The sequence below is a fragment of the Vipera ursinii genome (assembly GCF_947247035.1).
Source record: "Vipera ursinii genome assembly, chromosome: 2".
Classification (NCBI taxonomy): domain Eukaryota; kingdom Metazoa; phylum Chordata; class Lepidosauria; order Squamata; family Viperidae; genus Vipera; species Vipera ursinii.
In genome coordinates, this window is record NC_139513.1 from 33365304 (window position 1) to 33388492 (window position 23189).

At 40.4% G+C, this 23189-nt stretch overlaps 1 protein-coding gene and 2 long non-coding RNA genes across 4 annotated transcripts in view; 1 reads left to right on the top strand and 2 right to left on the bottom strand.

The window, feature by feature from the left end:
• The window catches only part of ATXN7 (ataxin 7), a 75114-nt gene that overhangs the window by 46169 nt on the left and 5756 nt on the right, over positions 1 to 23189 (top strand). For both annotated transcript variants that reach the window (XM_083355978.1, XM_083355979.1), the window contains 7 exons: positions 12497 to 12755; positions 13939 to 14198; positions 15700 to 15782; positions 17847 to 18112; positions 19806 to 20004; positions 20572 to 20693; positions 22071 to 23040. In XM_083355978.1, the coding sequence (XP_083212104.1) occupies positions 12497 to 12755; positions 13939 to 14198; positions 15700 to 15782; positions 17847 to 18112; positions 19806 to 20004; positions 20572 to 20693; positions 22071 to 23040 (2159 nt within the window). The remainder of the gene's footprint in view (positions 1 to 12496; positions 12756 to 13938; positions 14199 to 15699; positions 15783 to 17846; positions 18113 to 19805; positions 20005 to 20571; positions 20694 to 22070; positions 23041 to 23189) is intronic.
• Positions 7903 to 14423, bottom strand: LOC310636365. Its single transcript, XR_014491697.1, has 3 exons — positions 14399 to 14423; positions 9382 to 9468; positions 7903 to 8005 (listed from the first exon to the last, which is right to left on the bottom strand). It is a non-coding gene; the product is annotated as an uncharacterized lncRNA (long non-coding RNA).
• Positions 18366 to 22177, bottom strand: LOC310636367. Its single transcript, XR_014491699.1, has 3 exons — positions 21882 to 22177; positions 19777 to 19951; positions 18366 to 18464 (listed from the first exon to the last, which is right to left on the bottom strand). It is a non-coding gene; the product is annotated as an uncharacterized lncRNA (long non-coding RNA).

The window sequence follows — 23189 nt, forward strand, 5'->3', positions numbered from 1 at the left end:
GGAGGACTCCCAAGTTGCGAGCCCTATCTACAGGAGGTAATGACTCACCCCCCATAATGAGGGGTGGAATATCCTGAATATCCCGGGATGCCGGTACGCACAGCCACTCCGTCTTGTCGGGGTTGAGACGAAGCCTGTTCCTCCCCATCCAGACCCGGACCGCCTCCAGGCACCGGGACATCACGTCGAGGGCATCACTGGGGTGGTTTGGGGTCGAAATGAAAAGTTGGGTATCATCAGCATACTGATGATACCCAACTCCAAAACCACGAATGATCTCACCCAGCGGTTTCATATAGATGTTGAACAGAAGGGGCGAGAGGACCGACCCCTGAGGGACTCCACAAGCGAGAGGCCTCGCGGTCGACCTCTGCCCCCCCGTCAACACCGACTGCGAGCGTCCCAGGAGATAGGAGGAGAACCACTGAAAAACCGTGCCTCCCACTCCCAATCCCCTGAGACGCCGCAGCAAGATACCATGGTCGATGGTATCGAAAGCCGCTGAGAGGTCTAATAGGACTAGAACAGAGGAGTATCCTCTGTCCCGAGCCCTCCAGAGATCATTCACCAGCGCGACCAATGCCGTCTCCGTGCTGTACCCAGGCCTGAAGCCCGATTGGTACGGGTCTAGATAATCCGCTTCATCCAGGACCAGAGGGAGCTGATGCGCCACCACACTCTCGACAACCTTCGCAAGGAAGCGAAGGTTGGAGACCGGATGAAAGTTATTCAAAACAGCCGGATCCAAGGTAGGCTTCTTGAGGAGAGGTCTCACCACCGCCTCCTTCAAGGCGGCGGGAAAACTGCCCTCACTCAAAGAAGCAGCTATAACCGCCTGGAACCAGCCTCGTGTCCCCTCCCGGGCTGCATAAACCAGCCAGGAAGGGCACGGGTCCAATAAACATGTGGTGGAGCTCAGCCTCCCCATGATCCTGTCCACTTCCTCCGGAGTCACAGGATCGAACTCCTCCCAGATGACATCGACAAGATCACTCGTGTCCTGATCGTCCGATACTGCCCAGTCGGAGTCCAAACCGGTCCGAATCCGAGCGATTTTGTCCGACAGATGTTGACTAAATTCCTCGGCACGCCCCTGCAAGGGATCCCCACTGACCTCCTGGTTGAGGAGGGAGCGGGTCACCCTAAACAGGGCGGCCGGGCGATTATCTGCGGACGCGATGAGGGCAGCGAAATAGTTAGATCTCGCTACCCTCATCGCAGCGAGATAAGACCTAATATGGGTTCTTAGTCGCAATCGGTCGGATTCAGATCGGGTGGACCTCCAGACGCTCTCTAGGCCCCGTCTCCGACGCTTCATCTCCCGGGGATTGGCAATCCCACGACCCGCTCCAGAGCTCCAGAGATGACCGACCCCAGCTCCCCCTCAACGCGGTCTATCCTAGGCCTGGTCAGAACAGCAGTTGGCGGATTACCCCCCCTCTCCAACCAACCACAACCCTCCCCCCTCCCTAACCCTACAAAAAATTTAGCTAAAAAAATAATCAGGGGCCTCTTGTTAAATTTATGTCTTAGGCCCCTGTTTCTGCCCGGCCATCTCTCAGGGTCCCAACAATCGGACCCGTCATCAAGAGGCAGATTAAAAAGTAAGGCAGGTCGCTCCCAGGATGGGGGGGAACCCCTGAGAGCAAGTAAGACCGTGCTGGAGTACCTCAAGACCATGGTAAATTGGGTAATACAGCAAAACAGACCCAGGTCGAATAAATAAATGGGAGGATCTTAAAAATGGAAGGAGAGTATCCAGACTGCAAAACCAGCTCTTCTGCCACTAGAGCTGGGTAACCCCGGGACAATCCCCGTTCTCTCACAGCGGTCAGAACCGGGGGGCAGCCTGAGATATACAGCCGGGGAAAGGGGTACGGGGGAATTATGGAATTGACATAGTTGGAGTTTGTGTGTGTGTGTGTGTTTTGGGCTATTGGGTTATTTTGGGTTATTACTGGTGAAATATCTAGTCTTTGTCACTGAAGTGTTCTATGGTTTTGTACATATCAAAACATCTAGGGAGGATTTATAAGTTACAGTGGGACAAAAAAGTATTTAGTCAGCCACCAATTGTGCAAGTTCTCCCACTTAAAAAGATGAGAGAGGCCTGTAATTTTCATCATAGGTATACCTCAACTATGAGAGACAAAATGGGGGAAAAGAATCCAGAAAATCACATTGTAGGATTTCTAATGAATTAATTTGTACATTCCTCGGTAAAATAAGTATTTGGTCACCTACAAACAAGATTTCTGGCTCTCACAGACCTGTAACTTCTTCTTTAAGAGGCTCCTCTGTCCTCCACTCGTTACCTGTATGAATGGCACCTGGTTGAACTTGTTATCAGTATAAAAGACACCAGTCCACAACCTCAAACAGTCACACTCCAAACTCCACTATGGCCAAGACCAAAGAGCTGTCGAAGGACACCAGAAACAAAACTGTAGACCTGCACCATGCTGGGGAGACTGAATTTGCAATAGGCAAGCAGCTTGGTGTGAAGAAATCAACTGTGGGAGCAATTATTAGAAAATGGAAGACATACAAGACCACTGATAATCTCCCTTGTTCTGGGGCTCCACGCAAGATCTCACCCCGTGGGGTCAAAATGATCACAAGAACGGTGAGCAAAAATCCCAGAACCACACGGGGGGACCTAGTGAATGACCTGCAGAGAGCTGGGACCAAAGTAACAAAGGCTACCCTCAGTAACACACTACGCCGCCAGGGACTCAAATCCTGCAGTGCCAGACGTGTCCCCCTGCTTAAGCCAGTACATGTCCAGGCCCAGGCTCTAGAAGTTTGCTAGAGAGCATTTGGATGATCCAGAACAGGATTGGGAGAATGTCATATGGTCAGATGAAACCAAAGTAGAACTTTTTGGTAAAAACTCAACTCGTCATGTTTGGAGGAGAAAGAATGCTGAGTTGCATCCAAAGAACACCATACCTATTGTGAAGCATGGGGGTGGAAACATCATGCTTTGGGGCTGTTTTTCTGCAAAGGGACCAGGATGACTGATCCGTGTAAAGGAAAGAATGAATGGGGCCATGTTTTGTGAGATTTTGAGTGAAAACCTCCTTCCATCAGCAAGGGCATTGAAGATGAAACGTGGCTGGGTCTTTCAGCATGACAATGATCCCAAACACACCGCCCGGGCAACAAAGGAGTGGCTTTGTAAGAAGCATTTCAAGGTCCTGGAGTGGCCTAGTCAGTCTCCAGATCTCAACCCCATAGAAAACCTTTGGAGGGAGTTGAAAGTCCGTGTTGCCCAGCGACAGCCCCAAAACATCACTGCTCTAGAGGAGATCTGCATGGAGGAATGGGCCAAAATACCAGCAACAGTGTGTGCAAACCTTGTGAAGACCTACAGAAAACGTTTGACCTCTGTCATTGTGCCAGCAAAGGGTATATAACAAAGTATTGAGATGAACTTTTGTTATTGACCAAATATTTATTTTCCACCATAATTTGCAAATAAATTCGTTAGAAATCCTACAATGTGATTTCCTGGATTCTTTCCCCCCATTTTGTCTCTCATAGTTGAGGTATACCTATGATGAAAATTACAGGCCTCTCTCATCTTTTTAAGTGGGAGAACGTGCACAATTGGTGGCTGACTAAATACTTTTTTGTCCCACTGTATTTACATACAGCTGCAACAAACACAGAATGCCATTTTTGTTCCTCTGATTTTTCTGATCTGCAGAAAAATCCATGGAGCTGAAGTTCAGCCAAATGTGGATAGATGGTATTGCTTTCAGAGAATCACGTAGAATGTAATTATAAATAAATGTTACTGCAGCAACATTTAAACACCCAACATACTTGCACCTTTCTGACAAGTATGGTATCCTACCTTTGGCTAGATATTTTGGTTTCTAACCGCATTAAAACAGCATCCAGTCCATTTTTAACTTTAGGCAAACGTTTTATGCTTATGGTGCAAATTAATTCTCAGAGTTTCAGTCATTTTAAATAAAATTGATGCGGTTTGTATGTACTATATCAGAGGTCCCCAACCTTTTGGGCACCAGACACCAGTTCTATGGAGAGAGGTTTGTCCGTGGACTGGAAAGTGCGTGGTTTTGTCTGCTGTCTGCATCTCGTGGATGGGGCTTTGCTTGTTTGTGCACACCGGTTGCTGGCATGCCGCGGTCCAGTACCAGTCCATGGACTGGGCGTTGGGGACCCCTGTACTGTGTGATATATAGCTCCTGAGATGAGCACTAAGAATATTTAATACTATTAAAATTTTCAAATCTCAAAAAGTTAATTCTTTAGAACTGTGACCTTTTGTGAGTAAAGTATATTTGCAACATTTATTTCAGTCAGACTCAGGAAATTTTTCTGGAGCAAGGGATATAGCCTACAGTAAGTGCACACAGAATTTTGCAATGATTTCACTAGACAGTATCTAGCTTAACCCTACTTTTACAAAGAAAGAAGTCTTTTAGCAAGAGCAGATAATATCCAATTCTCTCTCTCTCTCTCTCTCTCTCTCTCTCTCTCTCTCTCTCTCTCTCTCTCTCTCTCTCTCTCTCTCTCTCTCTCTCTCTAACACACTTACATAAATAGGCAAACACTATTCTGGAAGAGCCTTGAGTTAATCAAATTGTAGTTTGGCAGGGGTGCTAGAAAATGTTCTAGGGGACTAAAACTGCTTAAACATGATGCTGTGGAACTGTGAAACTATCCACAAAATTAAAGCAACTATTACATGAGATACAAAAGTTGGAAAAGAAAATGTATCTTCTGCTACACTGTAGAGAAATGCATATTTTCCTGCTGTTATTTCAGAAATCCTTTGAGATACACTGGAAATCCAGTGAAAGGGGCCTATTCGTTTCACCTGATTTCTTCCATATGTAAACCCCATTTAATTTAACCCCACATTTATTTAATCTAAATATTCTTAAATATCATTGTCAGATTGTATATTGTATGTTTCTTCTGCTAATCTTTAGTGTTACTCTAATATGCAGTACAAGCTGCGAGATGTTATTAAAGCCAACTAGGCTTTATCTGGAGAATAGTTGGGAGGATATATATGTTCTTATATATTCTGCATCTTACGAGGAAGGGCTTATTGGTTGCTCTAGTACAAAAATTAATCCTTTTGTGAGTAAAGTACTGTATATTTGCACACTCTGAACTAATAGGAGTGCAGAATTGTTGAGGGGCAGCATACACTTTAATAAATAACTAGACAACTGTGACCCATTGGGTCTTATATTTCTTGGAATGACCACAAGAGTCAAAAAAATCAGTGGGGTGAAAGTGACTGCCAACTTCTTGTCAGCTTCCCCATTGAATTTCCGTGTGGGAAGCCGGCTGTAAGCATTAGACTTCCTGCCTGCCTGCCTTCTTCCCTCCCTCCCTCCCTCAATAATGGTACTAATGTACTTGAAAAATTCTTTAAAATTCAAGGAGATATTTAGAGATGCAAGTAGCCCATATTAAACTGTATAGCACAAACACCAGGAGTTGATCACAGGAAATGTTTTATGATGTCTTGAATGATGTCATAAAATGCTTCAGGATAATTTCACAGCATAAAATATTTTTAAAAAATTGCTAAATTTCAGTTTCTCACTTAAAAACAGACATTTTGGACTCAGTTGTGGCCCTAGGTTGAGGGCTACCTGTATTCCCTTGAATCTGTGTGCAGATTTCTGAGCAGCTTGGTATATAGTAATGAATTCTACATAAGCTACTGATGAATACTGTGTGCACTTTTCAAAAACGATTTGGACTAAATGCTTTGGACTTTGTGTGGGCACATTATCTCTCTGTTATTCATTACAGCACTCATGACTTTTTCTCTCCCAGGTTTCAAATAAGCCCGTTAAAAATGCCAATGGTTTTAAGGGGTGGACTCATTAAAATTAATGCAGTTCTTGTAGCAACCACAACATGTTTCAGGCTTGAGTAGAGATAAGCTGGAAAAAGATAAGCTTTTTTAATGAATTGCTGAAGGTGCTGTACTTGTGTGAGGTCCTAAGCAGTTCTTCCTAATTGTTTCTGAAGTGCACACAGCCCTAGTAATCATTTGTGGCAAAATGATTAGAGCTATGGCATAGGAGTGCTAGTATGAAAGAACAGGTATTCATATAAGATAAGAAGGTACCAATAAGATAAATAGTCTGGTAAAAAGAAATATTAGAATTTACTATCAGAAGTTAAAGTAATTTTATAGGACCATTATGAATTCCTTGTTATGAGGAATTACTGTTATTATAAAACATTGTATTAAATAGGTTTGATAATTTAGTGTTGCATGAAATTTTTATTACGCTTTTTATGGCAAGATATTTTAATAATACGTGAACAATTTTAAAGAAACATAAAATTTGAACAGTAAGTAATTATCGTGGTAGATTTATTGAAGTACAGCCTTCTCAAACTGGCAGGTTTTTCTAACAGAGGAATTTACTCACACATTCCCATTTAGATAAAATTAGATTCCACATCCCTGTTTTAATAGTTATCTGCCAGGACCTTTGTGACTCAAATGCACATTACTACTGTATTAGCAAATGTTACATAAAACTAAATAGGGGAGTCTGTTTGAAGCTTGTAAGCAAACCTCTTTTATTAAGCAAAAGTTTGGAAGCAATTGTGCAGCAAATCATGTGATTTATCAATGAGAAAACAAAACACAGTTGCTTTCCAGAACAGCCTTTTTCTGTCGCATTAGGCTTAGAAAAACTCTGCTTAACTTTTTGAGTGAGTGCAGTTTTTTTGAAAGACATTTGGCAGGAAGCCCAGTCCTGAATGGAGTTTGCAGAAGGTTAGTATAGTTCTGTACTAAGGTGACGTGTAGCAAAGAGAATTTACACTTGATACGTTTTTCTGGCATTTGCTTGTTCTGCCACATGTGGAAGGCTGAATAGTGGTGAAGTTAGACAGCCATTGCAGAATTAGTTGATCAGAGTAGATAATCTCAAATAAGGGATTAACTGCCGCAAGCAGCCCACATTAGCCATTTTGAAATGTAATTTGGCCAAAGTTCAAAGCAGACGGGAGCTGAGTTTCCTATTAACTCAGACAAAATGCTGATGTTTGCATTGCAGTTATTGGAACATAGTAGGTTTTTTGTTTTCATACCATATAGTAAAAATGTGTGTTTATAAATCTGATGCTAACCATTCCAAGATTAAGGTTTTCAGTGCTTTAAAATTTTGAATTTATTTTGTTCGTATTTGTGATTAAAGTGTACTCGTAATCAAAGTTCAGATTTTGAACAGATTTTGCTTTTTTAAAACCTACTTTTGTAGAAGCTTGAAATATGTCCTTGTATAAAAGCGGATGTTGTTGCAAAACAAACAACAAAAGATACAAATAAAATTACTTTGCATTTAGTAAATCTTTTTTGCCCTGAAATCTGAGTGCTACTTAATCAGTGTATTAATAAACATAAAATTTAGCAGTTAAGATCACATATAACTTTTTCAGTGCAATGGACTGATATAAATATACATCAAAATACAGTAAATTCGGGTCTTTTTATTTACAACAGAAACAATACTTTTCTTGCAATGAAATGTCAGTTATAATTAGTTGGTCAGGCTGAACATGACTAATTATATTTTTAAACCTTCATGGCATTGCTATCTGTCTTTAATACAGAATAAATCCAATTGCGCTTTACTGCTTCAAAGTAAGGTTTACATGCTAAAATTATTACACATTTATTACAGTGACTTTCTTCCATAATAAAAAAAAGATTTCTCCATTCCCTCCCTCCCCAGGTAAGAGTGTAAGATTTAGGTATAAATCTGAAGTTAAGACATACATGCTGTGAGTCTCTAATTCTTGCTGTTAAGGTTTACTCTGAATCATTGTTCAATTATACCAGTGACTTAGAAAGTGTCATTCGTGAAAGCGATGAGTCATCCCAAGTTGATATCAGAAATATGTAAGTTTTCTGCCAAGAAGGATTCAGGTAGTCCTTGACTTCCAGCAGTTCATTTAGTGACCATTCAGAGTTGCAATGGCACTGAAAAAAAAATGACTTGTGACAGTTTTTCACATTTACAACCATTGCAGCATTCCCCATGGTTATGTGATCAAAGTTGAGACGCTTGACAACTGACTCATACAGTAGTGGCCAAAACTGTGGAAATCTTTTGGGAAAAAGTGTACAGTACAAATGTCACCTTTGGTTAAGTTTCCACCAATTTTTCTTCTAATTTCTTTATAACTGTAGCCTTGTTCACTTAATAATACTATTTTACATTGCTTTCTGGGCAACCATCAACTCTTTGCGCCATTACTTTAATTTTCTTACGTTTTACAAGCTCACTAAATGAAAGAACACAAAAAAACCCCAACCAACTTGACAGCGATCACATAACACACTGACAAATGTCCTCCTCTCAGCTTCAATACGTGACATCAATAACTGAATCCTACTGTGATCTGATTGGCTCATTGCCAAGACAAGATGACACCTGATTCTCTCTCTAAACACTCATGCTCATTGGCTACAGTCAGATGAAGAAAGCTACCTGATATCAAGTTGTGCTTCCTTTTTCTGGTTATTTGGCTATAACTTTTCATAGGATACTGTATAGATTATTGAACAAACTATGTTGCATTGCATTCCTGATTAAATTATCTTTCCATTGATATATAATTTTATGGTACTACTCCAAAAAAAGTGATGTTAAAAGGTTTCCACAATTTTGGCCACTACTGTATTTATGATGGTTGCAGTGCCCCGGGATCTTGTGATCACATTTTGTAACCTTCTGACCAGCAGTCAATGGAGAAGCGAGATTCACTTAGCAATTTTGTTACTAACTTATCAACTGCAGTGATTCACTTAACAACTGTGGCAAGAAAGGGCATAAAATGGGGCAAAATCACTTAACAAATGTCTCACTTAGCAACAGAAAGTTTGGGCTCAATCGTGGTCATAAGTCAAGGACTATCGGTAGTTGCAGAAATAAAATCTAAGCCTATGTTTTGAAGATTGAAATAGGACATTTGATGATACTATGGGGTGAACTAGATTATACTGTTAAAAGGGCTTTGTTTATGTGTTGTTGTTGTTTTTATAATTATTTAACAATTAGGATGTTATCCAGTAATAAGTAGAGTTGTGCAGTGATCTGGAAGGAACAAGAGTGTGCACATAGCTGCCATTAACTCAAATCTGGCTTTAAGGGGTTGGCTGATGCTACACGGGTGCCTATTTACACTCCAAATAACTTTTTCCTTTCCAATGACTTGATACAGAATGTGTTTTATATTTACTTGGTTTAATTCATAGCTCCTGAAAAAGACGTCGAAGCAATATATATTTATCTTTTTGGATTAAATCAATAAAATATATCCACATGTCTTCCATTTCTTGTGCCCCTTCCTCACCTTTTCCCCATGTCGTTTATCGTTCTGGAGAGCAGTAGCCATAGAATCAGTGGTCCTCCAATTTGTTTTGGCTATGGGTAAAGTTACCTACAGATGTGACAATCAAAAGGTTATTTTTCATAAGAATTATTTGCAATGAAAATGTTGGCTTTAGTAATATCTTAATCAACACTTCATTTATGTAGAGTCATATATAAGAAGGACAAAATACAAAACAATAGTAACTTCCCAGTGAATCAGGCACTATTTTCAACTTTCATGTATTAGGATTTAGGATTTGCCAAGTATACAGTGGTTAAGAAGGTGAAAATTACAAGCATTTTTTTCTGTTTTATATAAAGGATTTGTCATTAGCATTAGCTACATCAAGTAGCACAGAATTTTTAAGAGCCTCCAATTATATCTTAACAAACCCCATTATTATAAAAGGACATTTTATACCTTAGTTTGTTATCCTTTGTAGAAGGAATAGTTTAGAATATAAAGCCCACATATATTGCATAGCTTATACTTTTGTAAATGCAGTAATTATCTTACTGGATACTTACTTAAGAAGGGAGCTCTTTATAAGTTATTTAAAAAGTTGGAATATCAATGGGTATAGTATACCCCAACCCTGGAATTTATCACATATTATTTCCTTTCCGAGAGATAATGTTACACAGTTTGCAGAAAAGGAATAAGAAATAGTAAATGGAAGAAATTAGCGGGGAGGAAGAATGAATCATAAAACTTAATCCAGTTCATACCAACACCATTCATTAAACCCCCTCCATATCTTTTTATCCTTGTAAAAATATTCTTGACTTCATGCTCCTTACTATTTATTCTTCTTATATTTGAAGGCTGTGCACAGTGGTGTTACAATATGTTTTAATAGGGATTGACCTTAACTGCCCATCCTAGCTTTGTCAGTCAAGGCTATTTTTAATAACCAGTGATAGTTTAATTAAGGCAACTTACTTTAAAAAAGGACTAGGGTTGACATGAGAGCAGTTTTCCAGTATTTGGGGGCTTTCACAAAGAAGAGGCAGTCAACTTATTTTCCAAAGCACGAGAGAAGGCAAGACAAGAAACGATGGGTAGAAACTAATCAAGGAGAGAAGCAACCTGGAATTAAGGAGAAACTTCCTAACAGTGAGAACAATTAATCAGTGGAACAGCTTGCCATCAGAAGTTGTAGTTATTTCAACACTGGAGGTTTTTAAGAAAAGATTGGACAGCCACCTATCTGAAATGGTATAGGGTCTTCTGCTCGAGCAGGCAGTTGGGCTAGAAGACCTACAAGGTCCCTTCCAGCTCTAATCTGATTGACTAACTTGAAATATTCTCTACTCATAGAATGGGATGGGGAATGATGGCCTTTTATGACTTGTGGACTTCAACTCCCAGAATTCCTGAGCCAAGCATGCTGGCTCAGGAATTCTGGGAGCTGAAGTCCACAAGTCATAAAAAGGTCATCATTCTCAACTTCTATCATAGGAAACTAATACATTTGGGCCACTATGCCACCTTTGCTTTTGCTACTCTATGTAGACTTGGATTGCTAATCTGTAAACTGTCCTGTAAATCAGCATTCTGTCACCTACATGCCACCATCTAGGAGTAATGGTATACCAAATAGCTGTTATTCATATTGGAAATTTATAGTCAAATCCCAAAGGACAATAAATATTTAAATCCTATTAGGAGAAAAATTGGGAGCAGTTATTTAGAAAGTAAGATTATATTCAAAAAGCATGGTTTGTTTGTCTAAACTGAAATATCTTTTAATATCTCAAGTTATTAAAACTGTGAAGTTGTGTGAATGAACTTTGTTAGCTGTCAGTTTAACAATAGTGGTAGTAATTATGGTTTGTTTTACAGTCAGCCTGATGTCCGGGCTGGATTTGGCATTTTAGTCACCTATTGAGTCCTTCCAAGGACCTGGGATAGGCAGATATTAATTGTAATGTATTATAGATATCACTGCAGGATGCTTGTCTGTCTGAATTCTAAACTCCCAGAGCACTTTAGTTCTTTATTTTCTATTATTTTCTCTATTTTATGGTCCCTCCAGTTCTTGCTTGTAGACAAATGGTATGTCTTGCAGATCTTCCAATGCACCATTGTTGCTACTTTCTCATGCTGTTGTTTGTAGTCAGTCTGTGCAGCTATCCAGGTGATCCATTGTTTCTTCAGCTTCTTTGCAGAGGTCGCATTTGCTGTCTGTTGCTGTTATTATTATTTTGGTTCATCATGCAGTCAGCCAGACTTGGCATATTAAATGCACTTATTGAGTCCTTCCCAACAGCAACAGATAGATATTGTACTTGATTAGCCCAAAAACTCAGGGATTATGATAGCTGTAGTCCAAAATAATGTGAAACTGGCTGCTCGTACTACGGTGGGAAGGTAACAGTGTTCCGTGCACCTTTGGTGTCTAGTCATGCCGGCCACATGACCACGGAGACGTCCTCGGACAAGCGCTGGCTCTTCGGCTTTGAAACGGAGATGAGCACCGGCCCCTAGAGTCGGAAACGACTAGCACGCATGTGCGGGGGAACCTTTACTTTTTTACCCACTATTAATTTCATTATGATAAATATTTCTTAGCAGTATAACTATTGGAAGTTATAACCTACCTGGGTACCTCTTCAATCCAGTAACCTATGGATACAGTTGTAGGCTCAAGTAGTTGCAGACTCAATTTAAAATAATTATCCAGCGTAGAAACTTTCTGATATAAAAATTAACATGCATTTTATACCCAGATGCTCTAATTTGTATAACCTCCCAGTTTATTGTTATAGCCAAAATTCCCTTTTAAAGTATCCCGTTACGAAAAATATTTTAAAGCCAGGACCCCCCACAGAAAGTGGCGGATTATATAGTCTGGGTGTAAGAAGGCCCTTGCAATAAGGACTCGTGTAATTGGAATGCGTAAAACGAAGCAGACACGACAGCACACTGTAACTGTTTAATAGGAGTTGATCCTGGAGACCTCTCGTAAGGCGAGGTTTCAACCCAAGTACGTTGAAATAGGAAGTAATGTGGAGGGCGTTATCACAGTGTGTCGTGTGATCATTAACATGTCTTTTGTTGTTGTTGTTTTTTTGGGGGTTTTTTGTCCCAGAAAGAAGACACAGCTCCTCCAGCAAACCACCTCTGACACCGCCTTCCTCTTCAGTATTCTCCTTGTATTCATCTCTGTCTTCAAAAAGCAAAGGTAGCAGCGGAGGAGGAGGGAGCAATCGCTCGTCCAGTGGTGGAGGGGCCGGTGCATCGTCCTCATCCAGTTCAAAGTTATTGAAATCACCCAAAGACAAGCTGCCAATTGGTGGAAACAATAGGCCAATGCATCTAATACATAGCAAAGGTCTCCATGACAAAATGTGAGTTATTGGTTGGTTTCTACCTGCCTTTGTTCTGAAAAATCGAAAAGTTGAGCCCTGAGACAAGCACTCTGTTTCTAACTGTGTTGCGTCCATTTTTAAACACAATATTTTATTTTGGGTCTTTGGTTACTTTTCAACTATAAACTAGGATTTGGGAGAAATGCCCTTCTATATGACACTTCCCCCCCTCTCTCTCTCTGTTTTTTTTCCTGATCAGTAACATTGTAGGGCTGTACACATGCATTAAGAATTAATAGGAACTATTAAACCAAGGCAGACACTGGATTTGCAAGTCATTATTAAATGAAGTAGTGGCTGACCCTAAAATTGGTGCAGACAGGACACAACAGTTCAATTAATGCTGAGAAAGAACGGAAAGGAAAAATCACATAGGAGGAGGAAGAAAAAGAGGGATTTGTTCCTCAAATAATAGGTCTGCACCATTGGTCTGTCATCTAGAACACAGTGGCCAAAAATCAGAAAACTAAGATCAGGTAACAAGTTGTAGACCTGGATTAAGGGTGGAATTGTTTATAAGGTTGAAAATGACACAATTAACCAGAGCTGTGCAAAGATCACACCAGCTTGTTTTTTGACTCAGATCCAGTGCTCCAGAAATAATCTTGTCAGTTCGGAGATGGTTTGTCATGATACATTCCCACTTCTAGAAAATGGCCAATGAAATGACAGTGTTCCTGAAAGGTTTTTCCATTGTAATGAAGGCCTCTTCACAAACATAACGTGTGTTTCTGTCTTCTGCTCGGAGCCTAGCCAATGCCATAGGGCAAGGTTTCACTTTACACACAGCGCACTCTTTCTCAGACAGTCAATTACCCAGAATTTCTCTAGAAGAAGAAGAAGGATATTAACCTCGAATAATGTCAGATTGCTCTGACTTGCCCTGGGTTGCGTAGGAAGATAAGCATTAAGAAATTGTGTTATTTATGTGCTCATTTTGAACAGAAGATAGCAGAATCTTTTGAAGCGACCGTTCCCTGTTTTATTTCTTAAAATCCCTCCATATCCCAGACCCACGTTGCTTCTGCAGTGAGGTCTTGTGTTCAAATGAGAAGGACAGTTAAATTGGGGTTTACTGAATATATTAAATCATGTCTAAATAAATGAGGCTTTACTTTGCAACAATTACATATGGCCTTGCTTTATATTTCCTCTTTACTAGCATGACTCCATCTGTCAAAATGGAAAAAATACATCCAAAGTTAGATGGTGCATTACTGAAGCCTGCTGTTGGTCCAACCTGTTCTACTACTGTGAGCTCCTCAATAAAGACTGGCCTTAATCCCTCAATACCAAAGCCACCCTTGCCTTCCCCTGGACAGATACTGAATGGTAAAAGTCTTCTCTCTGTGCCTCCATATTCAGAAAAGAAACAAGACGAGAGTACAAATAATAGGAAATTTTTACACAAAAGATTGTCAGGTAATTCTTACAATGTATGTCAATGTGGAATATTAAACTAAAAAAAAGGCACATGCATTTTTATAAGAAATGTAAAAGTAAAATGTACATGTTTGAAGGTATCCTGAAATGGTGTAGAAAAGTTAATCATTGCCATCTTTGATTCACCAGAAATCCAGAGTGTCGCGTGAATTGATCTGCATATGTGCTATTCATCTCACCTTTTCTGATAGCTGCTCCTTCCCCATTGTGAATCCTTCTGATAGCTTTTTTTTTACACACTTTTGAAAAGAAAAATCAGCCAGACGTATTCTGTGGTCACACTTAAAGGATCCTAGCCAGTAGTACAGCAGGGGTGTCAAACTGCCAGCCCACGGGCCGGATGCACCACGCCAAAACCGCACCCCCACCCCATTGTCAGCAATGGGAAAAAAGTGACGTCGCGAGTTTGACACCCATGGTATAAAGCACAGGTCTGCAACCCGCGGCTCCGGAGCCGTATGCGGCTCTTTCAGCCATCTCCTGCGGCTCCCTCTGCTATGTGTAGTCCAAAAACAAAAAAAGGTGGGACTAAAAAAGTTCAACCAATCAATTCAAATATGCAGGGTAGGTGCATATCTCGCCTTGGCTCCACTCTTCAGTCAAACCCTGTTCTGCGCATGCACGCATGTATGCGCATACGCACACATTTTTTGCGGCTTCCAGTTTTTCCTTTTGTGAGGGAACCGGTTCCGAGTGGCTCTTTCGCTGTTTCAGGTTGCTGATCCCTGGTATAAAGCATGTATTTAATCATAATAACGATGCAAATGTAGAGCATTACTATTGGTAGTTAAGATAAAAAGAAGCACACATGGATTCTTTGCATTTTATGATATAAGCTTTGAGTTGATTTTATGTTTCAAGGGGCTGTGCTGTTGAAAATTTCAACAAATTTGTAATCTGTCCATGAATTCTGCAATGCTGTTTAGTCTTCTATATAATAGGGGAATAGTATATATAATAGCAAATAGTACAACTGCACGGAAAGGCACAGCCTATTTTCAGATATTGTCCTTCTGAATGAATCTTCAGTATTTTTAGAATTAGAATGATTAATTCTCATCTTATCAATAACATTTGGTAGATGCACCTGTACAAAGATATATTAACTCATACGTACTCTGTGCAGTACTAGAATCATTAAAGACATTACCTGCTTAGCTGAACATAGAATATTTTTGTGGCAACAGTAGAAACTGTTGCAATATGGTGCAACTTTTACAAATGCTAACTCTCAGTTAATTGCTATTTTTTTACTCTTTTTTCCTAAGAAGAGTATCTTCTAATTGAGAGTCTTCGTGTGAATTTTACCTTCTTAAATTCTGTTACAGATTTAATCAGGTTTTCTAAAAACCAAAAACTCCAATGTTATTGATAGCTACATGGTAACATATATGAAAGCTGGAAAAAAAATTGGGTTTAATTATACATTAGCACAAACCAATATGGTCCAAATATGACATTTTTACCTTGCCTTTAATAGAGAGAGAATTTGATCCTGATATCTACTGCGGAGTCATTGACACAGAAACCAAGAAACCCTGTACCAGGTCGTTAACATGCAAGGTAAGATGACCATATTAGACATCCAAAGTAATTTGGCGTATTTGAACAACCTGCAAAAAAAAAAAAACCTGAGATACTTCAGCATAGGCTGACTGAGTACTTTTTAAAAAATTTAACAGCCTTGTGAAAATATATTTGAATCGTGCAGATGCATCCATAAGATTGCTTAGCATATTGTAAAAAGTTATGTCCAGTGACACAAGATTCAGTTCTTGGCAATCTGATTTTTTAAAGCTGAAACCAAACATTTAGCAACAGCAACAAAAAGAACTTCTATGTGGCATGTATACATTGAATTCTCATAAAAAATAAATTCGTAAAATAACGTAAAACAGAAAAAAAGGTGTTTTCAGTAATACCAGTGAAAAATACATGTGAGAATTGGTCTGGGGGGTTCATTCATACTTCTCCCATCCATTGCTAGAGCAGTATTTCATTCTTTATATTGAATTTGTTTACTTTTCTGAGTTTGAATTTGTAAGTAGAACTAGGTATTCCACATGTACTACCTCGTAATTATTATGTGTGCTAAAAGTAATTCTTAAATCATAACACCCATTAATTATATGATCAACTGTTCAATCGTCAACAGTGGAAACAATTTAAATAGTTTAGAACAGTGTTTTTCAACCTTGGCAAATTTAAGACAGATGGACTTCAATTCCCAGAATTCCCTAGCCAGTCACAAATAATTTCTGTTTCTTAGACAGTATTAATTATGTTCAACACATACCATTTGAGAGCCAGTTTGATATAGTGGGTTAAAGCAGCAGGCTAGAAACCTGGAGACTGAGAGTTCTAGTCATGCCTTAAGGCACAAAGCCAGCTAGGTGACCTTCAGCCAAACTGGGAAGGAAGCAATGCCAAACTATTTCTGATAAGTGAGAAAACTGCAGGGACTTGTCCATGCAGTTGCCAGGCATTAACACTGACTCAAAGGCACAACAGAGAAAAAAAATGCATGCCATTACAATATTTCTGCTTGATCAGGTTCTAAATTTAGCGATTGTGTAGTCACTGCAGATATATGGGGACATGAGCAGATGTGAGCTTTTTGAACACTTTTATACTGTATATAAACGCCACATGTAATGAATTTGATTTATCATGAGATAAGAAACACGGTATGGATATAGTTTTATTAATTTAATGCTATTTTTAAATGCCATAATATGTTCATAAGAAAACTGGGCAAGACAGACTTAGATCTATTACAGCAGGCCAGAGGTCTGCTATATAAAATAGTTATTTCCCTCTCTTTTTATTGCATAACTTTTTTTTTCCTTTAGCACTCACCCCAAACTCAAGGTTAATCTAGAAGACTTTTTAAGAATTACATGATGTATAAAGATACATGCTTGGTCCTGAATAGTACTATAATATAGTTACTTGTTTGTTTGTTTTTGGTTAGTCAGAGCTAATGTGAAATAGTGATTAAGACATTGAACTAAACAGGAGGACCCAAAATCAAGTCCACTCAGTTTTAAAAATACATTGACTTTGGGCCAATCGTGATCTTGCAATATTGCTACAGTGGAGACAAATGAAAGACATTCCTTAGGATCCCCTGATATCCTGTGGGTTTTAGTTTCCTAAAGGTACATAGAATCCATCCATTTTGAGAGAGCCAGTTTGGCCTAGTGCAGGGGTCTGCAACCTTGACAACTTTTAAGACTTGTGGACTTCAGCTCCCAGAATTCCTCAGCCAGCTATGCATAACTGACTGAGGAATTCTGGGAGCTGAAGTCCACAAGTCTTAAAGTTGTCAAGGTTGCAGACCCCTGGCCTAGTGGTTAAGAAACCAGGAGACCATGAATTCTAGTCCTACAAAAGCTGGCTGAGGGACTTTGAGGCAGTCATTTTCTCTCAGCCCAATTCACCTCACAGGGTTGTTGTTGCAGGATAAGGAGGAGGAAGGTGTGTTGGATATGTGGGATACAAATTGTGGGCCTTGGTGCTTCATTAGTGGATTGCTGAAGAATCTAATCCTTTTTGCACACTCAAAAGGACAATTTCTACGATCCTTTTACAGCCTAAACTAACTTAATATTTCGTACTTTGTAGACACATTCCCTAACTCAGCGAAGAGCTGTACAGGGTCGGAGGAAACGATTTGATTTATTACTAGCTGAGCACAAAAGCAAAACCAGGGAAAAAGAATTACTCCGCCATTTGGATCATCATCAGCAGATGCCCCTTCTCAGGGAACCACATCCCTCACCTTCAAGAACTTCCCAGGAGCTGCACCAAAATTCTCATGGAGTTATTCCTACAGAATCAAAGCTTTTAGTACCTAATAAACCCAAACCTCACACCCCCAGTCTTCCAAGGTAAGTGTCCTGAACGTGTTGTGATGAGTGTCTTGTGATCTTTCAAAATATATATATATATATATCATCACAGTGGTGTGTTGATGATACCTCGTGAAGATGGGTGTCTTTTCCTGAACAAATTCTAGAAATTAGTGGTGTGCTGAATTATTTTCATCCAAATCGTTTGCCACTTTTACCATTGCTTCTCTTTACTACATGCTTTTATGTGGTGCTAGCCCAAACACTTGGCATTAGCTCCACTTCTGAAATTAGCACAATAATAAATTAACAAAAAAATAAATGATAATATGTTTTCAGTGGTACAGGCCAATCAACTGTAACCCAGGGCTGCATATCCCATCTAGAGCTTCTGAAAGAAAGAGGAAAAAAATATAGTGAGGGATGTAAAAACAAAATCATTTCTCTTATCTTCCTGGTTCTTTCTTTTTGCTGTGTCTGTAATAATTGATCCTTTTAATTTGTCTGTGATACGGAGAAGTAATTTCACAGTTGGCTTGAATATGCTCGTGAGAAGGGAGATTGGAAATAGACTCCCATTACTTTTACTCCATAAAGAATTGGCTCTGCGTAAAAATAAATTACTGGAAAAACCATTGAGCCACAATAACTATCCCTGACCTTTATTGTTCAGAGGAAGTTGTTATTCTGCCATGATTTTTCATCACTGCTATTTTATTCTTACTATGCTATTGGTAGTCAGTCTCAAAGTGACTGTAATGGCCTCACTCTCACATTAAGTTCACGACCAAGACCATAGTCTAGGAATCCTAGAATTTTGCAGTTGGAAAGGACCACAAGGATCATCTAGTTCAGCCCTTTGGATAATCAATTAAAGCATCCCTGAGAGATAGCGCTTATCTTCCCTAAAACCCCCAGAGATTGATGGGAAAACCCACAGGTAGACTGCTGTATTGTTGCTCAGGTCTTACCATTAGCCTTACCAGATCTATATTGCCTTAAAGACAGTTTTTTTAAAAAAAAACAAAACTCCCTGACAACTCCCTGCAGCTTGGCATGATTTTAGAAGTAGCTTGTCATTGTCTGCTTTGTAGAGTTGAGAAAGAGTGATTGGTCCAAGGTCACTCAGCTGATTTATTCCTGAGGCAGGACTAGAACTTACTTTCCCAGTTTCTAGCCTGGTTCCATTACACCAAACTGATTCTCAGCAGGCAATTTTCCAAAGCACCAGAAGGCAAGACAAGAAACAGTAGGTGGAAACTAATCTAGGAGAGAAGCAACCTAGAACTGAGGAGAAACTTCCTGACAGTGAGAACAATTAACCAGTGGAACAGTTTGCCTTCAGAAGTTGTGAATGCTCCATCACTGGAGGCTTTTAAGACAAGTCTGGACAAGTCTGCTTGTCTGGAATGCTATAGGGTCTCCTGCTTGAGCAGGGGGCTGGACTAGAAGACCATCCAAGGTCTCTTCCACTCTGTTATTCTGTTAATGCCTTTATCTCTTTTTTCCCCCTGACACTTAACATTGGATTAGTGAATCAGTTCAGTGGGCCCTTAAATTTCATTTTGTATTACTAAAAATTCAGTCTGACAATTATTTTATGTAAAGGTTTACAAAGGAGATAAAAATATTTGCTGTGATGGAATCTATGGCTCCTAACGCTGATGTTAATGCAAGCGTGCAAATCATTTTTCTAACATTACCTTTATTCAACGATTCCTCTTGTATGAAGGCCTCCAGGCTGTCCTGGCCAGCACAGTGGGAATGCCCCTAGTGAGTCTCCATCACTCCATGAATCTCCACATGCTCCCTTGCCTGCAGCTGAGCCAACATCTCGGTTATCCAGTGATGAGGGAGAATGCGATGAAAAAGAAGAGCCTGTTGAAAAACTGGATTGTCTTTACTCGGATCATCATCCTCAAGCAGCTGCTGTATGTTTCAGTCAGTCCTTTCCTGTGTTGTGTTTAAAAGCTATATATTAGCAGCTGCTTTACTTGCCTTGTTAGAGAAGATGGAAATGCATGTAAGGATTTGCTGCAGATGACGGATACCGGAGTTGGTCATGATTGGTGTAATACAGATTAGATTATTCTGGGGTTTGATAAAATTGTTATGATCGCAGAATAGAAGAAGCTCTTCATTGGAGATCTAGTATTCTAGAGCAGTGTTTCTCAATCTTGGCCATTTAAAGATGTGTGGACTTCCAGTCTCAGAATTCCTCAGCCTGCAATGCTATCGGGAATTCTGGGAGTTAAAGTCCACACACCCTCAAGTGGCCACAGTTGGGAAAGAAGACTTACATAAGAAATTCTACGAGGTGTGAGTTGAAATGGCTTACATCTAAGATCCCTTAGGTGGATGTTTCTTGTAACTTAATTGCAGAAATTAAGGCTTTTATGTGTCGTTTTGATGACTTTATTTGCTAAAACACTGTCTGTTTGGTTAAATACATCTTGCAGTTAGTAAAATTAAAATGATATTCTTGTTCTCCTTCCCAGTTTTGCACATTTGGTAGTCGACAAATCGGAAGAGGTTACTACGTGTTTGATAAGCGGTGGAACCATATCCGATGTGCACTTAATGTCATGGTGGACAAGCATCTTAATTCACAGATGTGGAAGTGAGTTGACATTGAAGAGCCTCTAATGTATTTCACTGTTAATGTTTTTTTTTATTTGCATGTAAAGACCAAAGAAGTGAAAAAGTTCTCTCAACCTTATTGGCAATTTCTAAATAAGTAGAAATTATTTTTCTGGAACCGGGATGAATATTACGATAATTTTAAGAACATCAAATGTTAAATGTATAGAATATTGGATGGGAAACAGCAAGAAATTTCTTTTAAAATATTGCTACAGACTTTGATCATTTCTTGGAAATGAAACTGGTTTTGGAGGGGAGAGAAAAAAGATTATGGAGACAAAACAATCAAGTCCTCTTTGATTAAAATTCTGTTTAGATTTTTTTTTTGTTGCAACATAAAAGTTATCTTACTCATCTTTACAGATACTGGGTAGCAAGAAGCATACTATAGTATTTGTCAGATGGTGGATCTAACACAGAGGTCCCCAAACTTTTGGGCACCAGGGACCGGTTCCGTGGAGAGAGGTTTTTCTGCGGACTGGGGGGGGCATGCTGTCATGTACTGCCTGCATCCCGCGGATCAGGATTCACTTGTTTGCGCGGCCCAGGTTCTGGCATGCCGCAGCCCAGTGCTGGTCCTCAGACTGGGGGTTGGGGACCCCCGATCTAACATGTAGCCCCCTAACATAGAAATTCTACAGCCCAAGGGCCTAGAATTGTTTCTTTCCCTCCTCTTTTTATTTACACGTATATACACTTTTCCTAAGGGACGCGGTGGCTCAGTGGGTTAGGACGCTGAGCTTGTCGATCAGAAGGTCGGCAGTTTGGCGGGCCGAATCCCGAGTGCCGCGTAACAGAGTGAGCGCCTGTTACTCGTCCCAGCTTCTGCCAACCTAGCAGTTCGAAAGCACGTAAAAATGCAAGTAGAAAAATAGGGACCACTACGGTGGGAAGGTAACAGCGTTCCGTGCGCCTTTGGCGTCTAGTCATGCCGGCCACATGACCACGGAGATGTCCTCGGACAAGCGCTGGCTCTTCGGCTTTGAAACGGAGATGAGCACCGGCCCCTAGAGTTGGAAACGACTAGCACGCATGTGCGGGGGAACCTAGCAGCTCTTTTCCAGCGTCCACCATATTTAAAAGAAGAAAAAAATTGAACCTTTCTTTATTCAGAATTCAGCCCTTGTTTATTTTAAAGCAAGGATCTATCCTAAGAAGAACAAACCTCAATGAATGTAGGTTCAAAGCGTTTTTTCCCCAGAGTTCTATTTTACACCCACATGTAGCCTGCAGAAGGAGCTTGGATTATGCAAGTGCCTTCACTGTATCCTCTGAGTCACGTTCAGCTGACCTTGGAAAACAGGAAAAATAATATAGTCTTTGAAGCATATCCTTTGCTTTTTCTGCTTTCCAGGAAGATCCCTCCCGCCACAAGCAACTCAGCATCCATCCGCGCTCCCCACCGGACAAGTGCCATGGCTGCGTCACAGCACGGTGTCAGCACGACAAGTTCCACGTTACCCACAACCACTGTGTCCCCTCCAGTGCTTGTATCTCCCTCTTGTTTATCTCTTAGTGGCAAATCAGTACCATCCCATGGGACTACGCTCAACGCCAACCCTGCTAGTTTTGGTGCAGCAGAACCTGCCTGCAGTATGCAATCAAGACAAGGGTCTACATCCCTTTCAACACCTCCAGTGCTTTCCTCAATACCTTCACCTCTGTCCAGCAAACCTCAGAAATTTAAATCCAGCAAGTCTTTTAAGCCTAAGGAAATTTCTGCTAGTAGCGCCAACTGTAACAGTAACAGTAGCAGTAGCAACAGCGGTAGCGGCAGCTCAGGAAAGAAGCGCAAAAACAGTTCCGTGCTGCCGGCGGCTTCGTCTCATTCCACAGAGTCCTTTAGGAAAAACTGTGTCGTTAACTCTGGAAACTCGGGGGCTTCTTTTCACTCGCCTGTGATGTCTTCATCCCACAGTGTTGGCCTCAACTGTATGACTAGTAAAGTGAACTCGCTTAGCCTCAAGCATGACCAATCAGGGAGGGGGCCTCCCACCGGGAGCCCTGCAGAATCGATAAAACGGATGAGCGTGATGGTGAATAGCGGCGATTCTACCCTCTCGCTGGGACCGTTCATTCACCAGTCTAGCGAACTGACTGTAAACTCGCACGGCGGGTTTTCACACTCACACCCTTCCCTAGATAAACTCATAGGAAAAAAAAGAAAGTGCGCGCCTGGTTCAAGTAGCCTAAGCAGCAGCAGCAGCAGCAGCAGCAAAGCAAGCAAGATTGCCAAATTGCCACCAGTGAACAACATTCACACAAAACACACTGGTGCAATCCCAGGGACACAAGGATTGATGAACAATTCTATTCTTCATCAGGTATGAAATCTTAACTTGGGTCAGACTTAATTGCAGATCGTGGTGACATTCTAAACTTTGCTTATATTTGAAAGCAGGAAGCATAATTGCAGGGGGTTGGACTAGAAGACCTCCAAGGTCCCTTCCAACTCGGGTTACTCTGTTAAAGA